General features: G+C 31.8%; 1 protein-coding gene across 6 annotated transcripts in view; it reads right to left on the minus strand.

The window, feature by feature from the left end:
• The window catches only part of LOC129954388 (transducin-like enhancer protein 4), a 118,817-nt gene that overhangs the window by 76,111 nt on the left and 29,301 nt on the right, over positions 1 to 13,405 (minus strand). For all 6 annotated transcript variants that reach the window (XM_056068140.1, XM_056068143.1, XM_056068142.1 and 3 more), the window contains exon 2: positions 1,823 to 1,923. In XM_056068140.1, the coding sequence (XP_055924115.1) occupies positions 1,823 to 1,923 (101 nt within the window). The remainder of the gene's footprint in view (positions 1 to 1,822; positions 1,924 to 13,405) is intronic.

The following is a 13,405-nucleotide window of genomic DNA, read 5'->3' on the forward strand; positions in this document are numbered from 1 at the left end:
CCGAATTTCAGTAACCTCCACGCATTATTACGATTAGGAAAGTGTGAAAAGCGAGAAGGATAGTAGTTCGATAATTTATTTTCTTTTCCCTCTCATGTCTGGTTGAAAATGAGAAAAAGACTATTTCAGTTACTTTGCAAACAGTGAAGGGTGCCAACAGGGAGAGCCAAGGTGGGGCAACTGCCTATCCCCATCATAAATTTTTAAAAAATAAAAACATGTATACATCGTTTTTAAACATTCTTATGCCGCTAAAATAAAGTGCGCTTATATAAAGAGTGCTGCAAAATTAACACAAGACTTGAATTTGTCACCATTCGTGCAATAAAGTGTTGGCAGCCCTATTAAAAAAAACCATTTGGCAACTGATAATTTAGGGTTAGTAAAAATGGAGCGTTGCACGACAGAACAACGTGTTTTCATTGTTGAACAATATTTCAAAAATAATGAAAGTCAGGCGGACACAGTTCAAAAATTTAATAATTGACCCCCACCCCCCATTTGATTTCTTTTTAAAGGGTTACTTGAAATCAAAAGTATATGCCAACAAGCCCACAAGCAAGCGTGCATTGAAGAAGCAAATTCAATGCTGCATCTACGAAATTCAGCCGCATTTATGCAAAATGATCATGGAAAATTTCGAAAAAGAGTGCGTATGTGCCAACAGACTTGGAGGCCACTTGCCCTGTTTTATTTCATACGTAACCCTATCCTGCGTACTTTACAACTCAATAAAAATATAAGAATTTAAAAAAAGAAAAAAACTATGTTTTTTATTAAATTAATTAAAATTTTGCGTTAACACGTTGTTCTATCATGTAACGCTTCCTTTTTTACTAACCCTAAACTATCAGCTGTCCAATGATTTTTTTAAATAAGGTTGTCAACACTTCATTGCACGAATGGTGAAAATTTCAAATCTTGCGTTAATTTTGGGACACATTTTGTTAGAATAAATTTTTGAGCTGATATTTTTGATTAAAACCAAGATTTTAAAATTCACGATCGAAAGACACTGTTCTTAAGTTTGATCAGATTTCGCTATTCTAATTTGATAATTCCATTTGCCGAATGTCTGTGTAGTTCCAATATAAAGATGGTGACTACCAATGAAATTTAATATGACACTGATCTGCGGTCGAAAGAGGGTTCAAATTTCAGGATATTCCAAACATGAAAACAAGACAGGACCTGTCGACAGAATAAATCCTAAAATAAAGTCGTCTTGCATACTAGAAGCTACTAATTAATATAAAAATCTTTGTTCTGCTATATAGAAATCTCTGCTCAAATTGGTTCAATTTTTATTTCCCTCGAGAAGAAGTATATTTAATTTTTAAAAAAGCATTTAAAAATGATGCGTGAAAAAACTATTCAAAGTAAATATAACAAATATTATCTTGTGGTTAATAGTATCTGAGAAAATAGCACCGATACACGTTAAGAGATTTAAAACAAGCATTTTAAAAAATACGGTCAGTTAGAAAATTAAAAATCCTCAAATGATTTTCAAAATGAAGAAGAAAAAGAAATTTTGACCATTTTAGTATCTCAATGCTTGAGCAATATAAAACCTGGCGTCAAATAGTGCCATAAGATCTTACAACAGATATAAAAAAAAATATTTCTACACGATAATAGGTTCGTATGAACACATGAAATTAATAACTGTTATAAACCAACTTTTTAAGGCTAATGTTGGGGATAGATAGAAATAAGGGATTTGGGGGAAATTGTATTAAAAAACGCATTCCAACGCATTTTTTTTTACAACTTTTAATATTTGAAAAAAAATTATAAAAGATTTTTTTAAAACACTTACTTATGATATTGGGCTTGTAGGAAGGAAAATTCTTCTTTTATTCTATCACAGGATTCAGCTACCGTAAATTTAAATGGCTGGCCTGCCTGAGGAGGTGGGCCCTGAAAAAAGTAGAAGTTAGAAGAAATTCAAAAACAATAATTAAATTTATATCATAAAATAGATACTTCAATCTTGACACTTAAAAGAACTTAAACACACACACACACACACACACACACACACACACACACACACACACACACACACACACACACACACACACACACACACACACACACACACACACACACACACACACACAAAATGAATTTATTTAACATACACACCAAAAGTTAAGTACCACCCAAAAATATCAACTCAACAAAAAATATCATGGAACTAACAATAGTTTCACATATAATCACTTATGCAGTAAAACATTTTATTCGTGCAAAATACTTATATAAATTAGCTATAACTGTACCGAAATTTTTTAAGTGATATGTTATTGTTAATACATTAAATTGTCACAAAACGTCACAATTCGCTGATGGTCCCAAATGTAGAATTATAATGTACTATATTTCGCAATGTGCGGTTTTTGGCATAAGGTATATTTATTACAATAGCGATGGACAAGAAAAAAAAAATCATATTACAAATGTGTTAATATGGAAAGTGTTCATATATACGGTGAAATTTTCATAGTAAAAAAAAAAAAAAAAAAAAAAAAAAAAATGTTAATGCAACCAGAAAATTGTTACGTTTCGTGAAGTTCAAATATCAGTCAATTTATCTGGTAATTTTCCATTACATACATATAATGACTTCATTGCCATTAAAAAAAAAAAAAAAAAAAACCGAAGAATGCAGCATCTAAAGATTTTAATGACAGCATTTCTTAACAAATACAATATTTAATAAATGTTTAAATGAATATAAAGGTAATTTTATGAATTCCTTTATTAACACACAAAATTCTTATAAAAAAATGAAAATGAAAAATTTCTTGCATGAAATTTTGCAAATGAAAAATTTCTTCAAGAAAATAAAGCATCAATTTAACATCGATTTTCTACCACAAATATCAATCAAACTTCAATAAACTAGATATTATCTCTCACTGCCAGAGAATTTTCATCAACCATGCTGCAGGCGAAACACAAAACATACTCGAAATGGCGAAAGTAATAATACTACTTCCACAAAAAGCTCGGATTTTTTTTTTTTTTTTTTTTTTTTTTTTTGAACCATAATGTTTAATAAGGTCGAAAGCGACATCAAATCAATACCTCACGTGAAAAACCATACCACTTTTTCTATTTAATCCCAATTTCCGGGATTGAAATAATCACTTCGTACTTTTGGAGGGCAGGAAATGGAAGATGCTGCAGCACACAATTATGGAAATAAATCGGCAAATAAAGTGATCACGAAAACACACACATACAGGGAGGAAGAGAAAAAAAATGGGAAAAGTAAAACGCTGTGGAAAGGGAAACAAGAAATTAAAATAAATGTTTAGCAAGATAGAAAAGGGCGGGTTGAAAAAAAAAAAGGTAGCTCTCGGCCTCATTTTGCTGCGCGATTAATAATCGGGCACCCTCGAAAAGCTGTAAAATAATGGCTTTAAAATCCGGGCAAATGAGGCGTCGAGTGGTGCTCGTGAAACCGCAAGCACCTTGTTCCGCCGCCATTGATCGCCCCCCTTCAAAAGCATCCCCCTTTCCCCTTGCGCTAATTAATGTCTCGCGTAATTTAATGGGCCGCCGTTTTAATATCGGAGGCCCCTCTTCGTAATTAACAACTCCTTGGCCCATTGTGGCGAAGCGGAAGGGTTGTCGGGAATTTTTAAAAACGCTTCTCCCTTAATGGAAAGGAGACACATTATTTAATGAGGGTTATTAGGGGCGCCGCAAATGAGCCCTCGCCCTATTGACTACTACTTCGCCCTCCCGCCTAAGTAGGTTATGACTCTCCCCCCCACCTCCCAACCTACTCGAAGCAAGAAAATAAAATGCATCATCAAATTAAAACTGCGAGAATATTTTGATCGGGAATATAGGCAGGTAAGGCTTCAGGAGAGGATTGGGGGAAGGGTTGGGCTGTGCTTGAGACACTTCAAATATCGTTAGAAAGTTTTCGGTGTATCTATCTCGTTGGGAAAGTTCAAGACCTCTCGTGGCATCGGGGAAGATCAGACTTGAAGTGTGCTCCCGAATTGAAGGAGATGGAGGTATGTCTGGTTTTTGCTCTATGTGGAAACTTGTTGAAAATTTCCATTACGCCCTCGAAATTCTGTTCTGCTTTGGCAGATAAAGAATGACAAAACTTGTTTCAACAACGTGAAGTTTAAAAATTGAAGATTTCATAAAAGATCTTTGAAGCTAGAAAATATTCTTTTTGTATATTGATTTCAACCTGGATACAAACTGATTTGTTCTCTCAAGTACTAATCTCGAAGCATGCAATCTCAATACATTTTAGATACGAATTTCAGACCACTTTTACCATGAACTGATTAATTTGAAAAACACAGTTTTGATACATTAGATGCTTGCATGTATTTGATCATTTTTTCACTTTAAAACGGCATTTATTGAAAAAAATTGGTACAATATATATCAACCAAAATATTGTCCATCATTTTCTACAACTTTTCCCTTTTCCGTCCAATAAGTCTTACAACTAATTGTTTTCGAATTTTTTTGGTTCTTCAGAATGTTCTTTGTCATCAACATCTAAATCACCACTCTTAAATCGTTCAAACCAAAACCGACAATTGGGATACGAAGGAGCAGCAACACCATATGTATCTAAAAGTGTCTGATGGCCTTCGGCATCCGATTTCTTCAAATCAAACGAAAAAGGCAATGAATGTCGAAAATGCAACTTGGAGCATTCCATGATCAGGGTCTTTATACACGGAATAACTCAAAAATACTAAATGGAAAACTTTTAAAATAATAAAGTAACGGTGTAAAAGTTGCATTACTCTATCTTCTCTTTTGGATGAAATATGGCGATGCCTGATTAGGTATACATCCCATGGTGAATTGCGATTGTAATTAATGAGATGAGAAACTTTCTGTTAAGGTGTGCGCGCGTAAATGTGATCCACATAATATAGAACCTCAATTATTTGATAAAATTTCTTGCAACTGTTAAATTTAAATCAATAAAATACTGACTTTCCGCTTTCTTTCTGATAAAAATATCTATTAGGAGCTTTCATTGTTTCAAACATCATATTCAACACGCTCAAGTGTTGGTATCTTTAAATGAGAATATATAGTGAATAGTAGCAGAGTAAATTTAATAGGAAACACACTCAAAACGGTATATGATCTTTGCTCTACAGAGAATAAAAATCAAAAATAGCAGATTCTATTGCGATAAAAAGTCCAAAGCATAATCATCGGAAAATATGTTGACAGGATAGATTAATAAAGCTTTTTAAATATTTATAAGCTTTTATATTTATTTTAAATATCTGATAAAGAGAAAATAATAAGTATTAATGAAATCAAGATAATGTATAAGAGCTTTGAATAAAGGTAAGCAGTAAGAAACAGCCGAATAAATTGAGACTAAAATTATCAACCAAACATCTCTTTTTCAACTCTTAAATATTTAATAAGTTTTCCGCCAATACAACTCTATTGTCAGCCAAAACAATAGCAGTCTTAATAGCAATCTTAAAAAAAAAAAAAAGAAAGAAAGAAATGTTTAAACGCAATTTCTCATTCTAAAAATATATCAATTCATGAGAAACTTAGAAAGAAATAAAACTAAAAAGATAAAATCATAATTGATTTAATTCATATCCAATTCACTCTCAAAATTTTTCCCCCTCGAGCATTGGACATTTGTTCAGTGATTACATTAAAAAAAAATAAACTACCAATTGCATAATATTTTGGTCTTAACTGATTTTCTATTCAAATAGATAAATTAATTGAAACCAGAAATTCAAGTAAAAAAACAAGGAATTAAAAAATATATAAGAAGAATTTCGTGAGTCATAGTTTAGATATTCAACCTTTCTCACCCCACCTACGAATGTTTTGTAAAAAAATTCTAAATATAACGAATGGATACTCTTATGATATATTCCACAAACATAAAGAATATCAAATTAACATTGACGATGATGATGAACGCTTTCTTGATTTAAATAGTATTGAAAATACGACATACCTTGGAATACTATGCAAAAGGTTCAATCTTTTAACAGTATTATAAAGTTGTAAAATATTCTACTACAGCTTTAAAAATCAAAATTAATGGCATCTCATTCAGATTATAATAAATCTGCAATATAATTCATTTTAAATGAAAAGTCAATTTTTTAAATACATAATCCTGCATCAAAGATATATATTCAAGAAATACATATGAATTTGAACAAGAAATATGGATATATCTTGAATATGAACCGCATATTCAAGTTCAAGAAATTGGCAAAATATATCTACAAGTATTTAAATATATATATGTAAACATATTTTAGCAGATGCGCAGCCGAGAAGAAGAAACTTTTGAAATTTTAAAACTTCCGATTTATTTCATCCGGGGAGGCATAATTTTCCTACAAAAAAATAAGCGATGCGTCAGTCTACATTGCGACAAAAATGCAGAAGAGACCAAAATTATTCCCTTCAGTGGTTTTGCTATGAGATTTTGGTAGGGATTTTTTTGACACGTGTTGTAGTCTTAGGAAAGGAAAATTTAGGCATTTTTAAAAGAATATGGTAAACATTCGGGATTTTTATCCTTTCACTCGGAACGTGAGAAAATGCCGAGACCATCAGTTTCCTAGAGTGCATGTAGAATTAATTTAATAAAAAGGTGGAATTGGATCAGGAACTAAGACAACATTTTAAAATGAAGTTAATATTTGCTAAATTAAGATAAAAAATTAGGAAATTAATTAGATTTTAAAATATCTTTACATATATTTACATGTATTTTATATTCTACAGAGAATTACAAAGAAACTGAATACGTATTTAATCGTAATACTATTAAAATAAAAACAAAATTATAATTACATTAAAATCATCTTATTATAATTAAAAGATCCAAATTCGTTTAACGCAATCTCTACTTACACATTTTATGTAGAAAAAAGAGGGGAGGGGGACGTAAATGAGTGAGTTTGACAGTAAAATTCTTGATTCTTTAAAGTGGACAGGAAAATATGATAAGCATTTTGGAATTTTGTTGCAAAAGAACTACTTATTAACGCCCGAATTACGATGCCTTCAAGTTTCAAGTGATACGTGCCAAAAAGTTCCAGAAAATAATCTTCAAAAAAGCACCTAGTACCCTCTACAAGGAAAAAAATAAGAGTTGAACTTCCAACAACCTTCTGAACTATTTTTTTCACTCATTCTCAAAACTCAAACAGCATTACCAGATATTAATGACATAATAAATTAAAATATGCTACTTTCCTGAATCCGTCACACGAAATTAGAATAATCATTAAAAAAAAACAAAAAAAACTGGCTATCTGCTTTTTAAAAAAAGGAAACATAAAAAGTTTTTTTCCCCACTTTCTGTTCCGATGCATAAAACAATAACCAAAGACAGAGAAGAAAGAAAAAGAAGAAAAAAAAAAGGGGGGGGGGGAAACCTAGAAAGAGACATGTTACGCTAAAATACACATTAACTATAACTGATACGATGGACATTTAATCGATTCCAATTCTTGCTTAAAACACGATAAAAATAGAAGGGTGGAAGAGAAAGAGAATAAAGGGAAAAAAAGTCGATGAAAAAAATTAAATATTACACAAAGAGTACGGAACATTTTGAAAAAAAGTTGCTAAACTCAGTAAACAAGTAGCGACAGCCCGCACTACGTTTTTCTACTTTCGCATTTCCCTGAACAGGAAAGAAGAGAAAGGAAGGGGGGAAAAAAAAAGATACTTTATGCAAATAAATAAAACAAATCCGATTTTTGGATGAAAATTAAACGTCGGACAACATTACGCGACTTCATTTTCCACCAGATTAACTCATTACGTAATTAAGTTAATTAACCGTGCTCTTTTGTTGGCGCTCAAGTCTGGAGGCAAACCGCTTTTCTATTCAATGGTTTTGAGCTTCACACTTGCGCTTGATAATAGTATAAAGAAAAGACAGCTTGAAAAATCATTTATTTAGTGCCACTACACTTCACTTTTTTTTTCTCCTCCCCCCTTTTCTTGCGAACAGATTCTTCCCTCCTTTCCTGGCTTTCTCTCTTTTGTTGTTGGAGTTCCTTTCATTTCTTTGCCACTTGGCGGTGTTTTCGCTTTGTTTAATGCTATGTTCTTTTTGGAGGGTGAGAGGTCGTTGGCGAAAGAAAAACAGTCGGTTTTCACACTTTCAAAAATGAACGGATTTCCTTGTTTGCGAAGTAAATATCGCCTCCGTTTTTATTGGCGATAATAACGCTTCTTGGGTTGGCGCGAGATCAGAAATACATTATACACACTCGCAACAAAAGTGAGGATAGGAGGAGAATGAAACCAAGTTTTTGGCAATTACCAGCGAACCGACCATTAAAAATAAAACTAAGTTCAAACAAAGCAATTGATGTGAGCTATAAAGAAACAATGCTCGCACAGAATGTTTATATTTTAACAAATGCGTTATGCCAACACTCCGTGTTTGAGTTCATTTATAAGAGGCTCCAGGTTGCATTCTACTGTAAACTTCACTTGTCAAGAACAAATCTACTTTGAAACAAATGAAGGGGGAAGCCTACATTACTCCTATCAATCTAATTACAGTTCCTTTATGTTATTTTTTTTAATTTAATACTGTTCAATAGTTTACAATACATAAAATCATAAGTTGTGAAATCCTATGCCTTAAACCTTACGCCGTAAGAAACGAAAAAACATTTAATTGACTGTAATCAAAAATGCGCCTTTTTAAGTTTCTAGTTTTTTTATATTTAAAGCAAGGAATTAATTAATTTTTTTTTTTTTTAAATTTAACCAAAACTTCAAATATTTTCATTTGGTCTGAACTTTTTTCGTAGATTTTACTTGCTGTTTCTTTAGTCAGATATGTGAGCTTATAAATGTTTTTATTAAGAAGTATATAAGTAGGAGGGATATTAAAGTATTTTTTCCCCTTTTCTATTTTGATAAATATCCATTCTGTGATGAATAATATATCTCAAATCTTCTGATCTCTTCTTTTCGCTTTTTTTTTTAACGGAAAAAGATTTAAAATCAGATTTTAAATTAAGAATTTATTATTTCCACATATATTTCTAAGACATACTTTATAAAAAGAACAAGTAAAATAATAATATTACAAATGTTTATAGTAACTTATTCATATTATTTTAACATTCTTCTGAACGGTTATGGATATTTAGTTTTAGTTTATGATAGTTGGTAGCCAAGAAGAAGCTATTATGAGATGAACCTTGCAAACAGAGCTGCGGTTAGATGACGATAACGAAGACAGCACCAACTCTCCAAATTTTCACATCACATCAACACAAGAACATTCAGATTATTTATATTAACGTTCGTTTTAAACCAACAGTAGCACTATATTAGGACGGGCCTCTTAATTTTGAAAGATCAGATGACGACGACGACACCTGAGCTGGCTACCCTTTCCAAACTTCAGTGCAGTGGTGAGGGGACATTTGGCCCCGGTGGATTTAACATGCACCAGACCCGTTAACACGAACCTGTAACCCATCGGCCCCGAAGACGAAACTTTGCCACTAGGCCACCGTGATCCCAAAAGAACGTTCAAATCTAGATATATATTACATGTATTAGAGTTGCACACACACAGTGGAATTAGATACGGAATCTAAGATTTTGTCTCTATGTTAATGCGACACTAATTCAATGGCAAAAATGGATTACTCTTTATAATGAATTCAATTAAACCCGTGGGCAGCAGAATAACTTTCTTCCTTTGTCTAAATCTTGTTTGATCCACTTCACAGAATCTTCCGATAAAGTAGAAATAAATTTTCCCTTCTAACTCCTGAATACACCATTCTAGAAACAATTTTCATTGAAAACTGCAGATCTCAGCATGGAAATAAACTGCATCGATAGTAAATAAATAGTTTCCAATTTAAAATTAAACCGTGAAAGCTATTAAATGTAATAACAACTGGCATCATCAATTATCCAATTCGCCAGTGATGAATGTTTTGGACGGAGCACCTGGACTCTATGGTCCTACACCTCCGAGAATTGATAATTATTTTATTTAGACTTAGTTGATATATTGCTATGCCTGGATATTGCAATATCTAATTTATTTGTGTTTCTCATTTCAATAAATAAATAGCTTACTTCTCATCTATAGACGAATACAACGTTACAGGTACGCTATTTGTGAAGCATATGCGCAAACCAACTCGAGAATTATACAGAGATGATCGCGATTTATGAAATAGAAGCTAAGGTCCCTTCCCCCTCCCCTTCAATTTTGTCATTATTATAGAAATATAGTAAAGCACCTATATATGAGTCTCAGCTATAAGTCGTTTAATGATCTTTTCGATTCCTTCGCGACCATTATAATGATGTTTACAGCGCACATGTAAATAAATATGCAGTAAACATGATAATAGAGTACATCATTTATATGACGCCACACTGCGATTACACATCATTTTCCCTCTTTTTAAATTTTGCAAACACGCTCTTTCGCGGTCATTACTTTTTAGGTTCTAAACAGCAGAGAGATAACACCATTTTCCTGACTACCATTACCAAAAAAAGGACGCCGAAAGGGCAGAACATCTGGAGTGTGGGAAATGAACAATGGAAGGGTCATTTCATCGGACTGATCTATGCGATATATATTATTCTCGAATTCATATTTTTTTGAGCATCTATGTCTTTTCTGTATTGCTGTTTTATTTGTTTCTCAATAACTTAAAATGTTCCGAAACTGAAAAAAGTATGTCATTGAAAAATCTAACCATAAAACTTCAAACTTATTTTGAGTGTCAAAACACTAGCGGAAAACAGTAAAAGAACTTCTCAACCCATATTGCTGCAATTAAACTCACGATCGTCCCGTCATATGCTGTTTAAAGATTTTTTTTTTTAATTAAAATCCTACTGCACTATTTATGTTGCATCCCCGCATGTACATAAATATAAAATATATAATTACTATTCGGGATATGCAATAAAGTTATGTTTAAAATGAAATTATTATTTTCAATATTATATAAAATATACAAGTACAACCTTTTAAAAAAATTTAATCATTCCTTTTAAACGAATTTGTATTAATATCATTGAATTTGTAACCATTAAAATTATTCATTATAATTTTGATTATCTATTTTCTTAAATTTATATGTGATTCAGCATCAGTCTCTTTAAAGATATAAACGGTGCGTTAGTTATTTTTGAAAAGTTAATTACTTTTCAACACTGATTTGGATTACTCAAAGAGGTATCATACATGTATGTTCATAGTTTTAATTATATTAACGTCCCGTTTGAAAGCAACACAAGGACTATTTTGTGGCGAACCTCATAATACTGAGTTCGCAAACTTCCACACCATACCAGAGGGAGGATATTTAGATCAAGACGTCAGATTCCATATGCACCAGGCGTGTATACTCGACAAATCTTAAGTGGAAGCGGATCTTGAACTTGCAACCCACCGACTCCAAAAAGACTTTGCCACTAGGCCATAGCATCCCATGCATATTCTTAAAAAATATATACAGACGGCTTTGCTAAATTAGACAATAAGCTTATCATAACAATGTTCTTCACCTTGAAAAAGATGACATTCCCCAGCAACATAGTGCAGCAATTTTCATTCAAATATTTTTGGTTGTCGTAATGTTTAAAGCGTTTTTCAAATGCTCTGTGATAGTATATAATAATGATAAGCTATTAACTAATTATTAATGATGATAAATTATATTTAATAATTATAAATTATAATAATAATTTTTAATAATAGTTAAGTTTTTTTAGTCAACTAAGTAATAGTTTTAATCAGAAAGGAAAAACAAGTTTTTCAAATGCCACTTATTCTAATTCTTTCTCAGAAAAAGGATGTAAAGTGATCATAGGTACTGCTGGCATCAGCGTTGAAAACAACAATTTTACGAAACAGAAATTCTAACCTTTTAACAATAAGTGACAATTCAGAATGACAGCATGTAAAAATCTACGAATGACAGCGTTTTACCAATAAATGACGACTTAGTCGTTCTAAACGTTTTAAATTTCATAAACAGAATTCCATGGAATTAAACATTTTAAATAAAAAATGTCATTACCCAAAATATATATTAGAGCTTGGTGCTTAAAACATAATTCTGCAATAATTGATTCCTTCAAAGGTATCATAACTATTAAACTGGAGATTATATCACACTGCATAGCTTTCTATGCACCTTCAATCTGAACTATCATTTAAAAGAAACAAATTTCACTCTATACTCGCATCATATAAAATTTATTTAATTATTTATTTTGCAAATTGCGTTTAATATTTAATCTTTCTCCGGAATTTCGTGCAATTACATTATTATCCATATCGGAATTATCCTATTATCCATATTGGAATCGCCAAAATGACAATGACAGAGAAGGGCAAAAGACTAATGAATGCGTTGATATTCATTTTAAAGGTGCTGTAAAGATAGAATATTTTAATACTGGAGTAAAAATTTAAGAGTTCGAGCAGAGTGTTTTTAAAATTCAATAAGACGAGAGAGAAGGATCAAACAGCAACTCAATTTAAGACGCTATTTACCTTCATTATACAATTCATGACGGATAATTTTAATTAATTACTTTTAAGCGATATTTTGCTCCAACTTTTCAACACACTCGAACACTGAGCTCTCTTAAAAGCACTCGTGTTAATTGATCCCCCCTATTTATTATAAAATTATTATTTAAACTTCAATAATTACAATGCACTAATTTATATCCAAGGCACCATTACCTTGTAATGTAAAGACACTATAAAGTCCTTTTTTTCCACAGTAGTAATGTCAGGAAGTTCGACCAAGATGGAATATGCACCTTCCTCGCACCTCAGATCTTGATTGTTGCTAAGACAAAGTTTTAGCCAATATAGTGTTTCCAAATCTTACAAATACAAATTATCGTCTACTTATAAATAAAATTCACAACAATCGACTGTTCTTGCTTCTTCGAGGCTCAATAAGTCGTTATTATTTCATACTCTTTAAGATAAGGGCATATGTATAAGATGCATCCTTATTTTAATAAAGCATAGTATACGTAAAATGTATCCTTATTTTATTAATGCATAGTATACGTAAAATGTATCCTTATTTTAATGATGCGCAGTAGACAAAACATACTATAAACAACTGTATATATTAAAAGTAAAGACTCGAATGTAATTTCGCCATCGTTTTTTATATTATTATTATTTATTTACTCATTCTAACGTATATTTAACACTCGATCAAAAGGCTGACTAAAACATTTTCCAAATACGTACATCTATTCAATCATTACCTGAACCAAATGCGAGTCGCGGTCAATCGCGGAGTGACCGGCAGACCGAAACGACAGGAGACAAACGGACCGACAAATCAAG

Source organism: Argiope bruennichi, chromosome 2, assembly GCF_947563725.1.
Source record: "Argiope bruennichi chromosome 2, qqArgBrue1.1, whole genome shotgun sequence".
In the NCBI taxonomy this organism is placed as follows: Eukaryota; Metazoa; Arthropoda; class Arachnida; order Araneae; family Araneidae; genus Argiope; species Argiope bruennichi.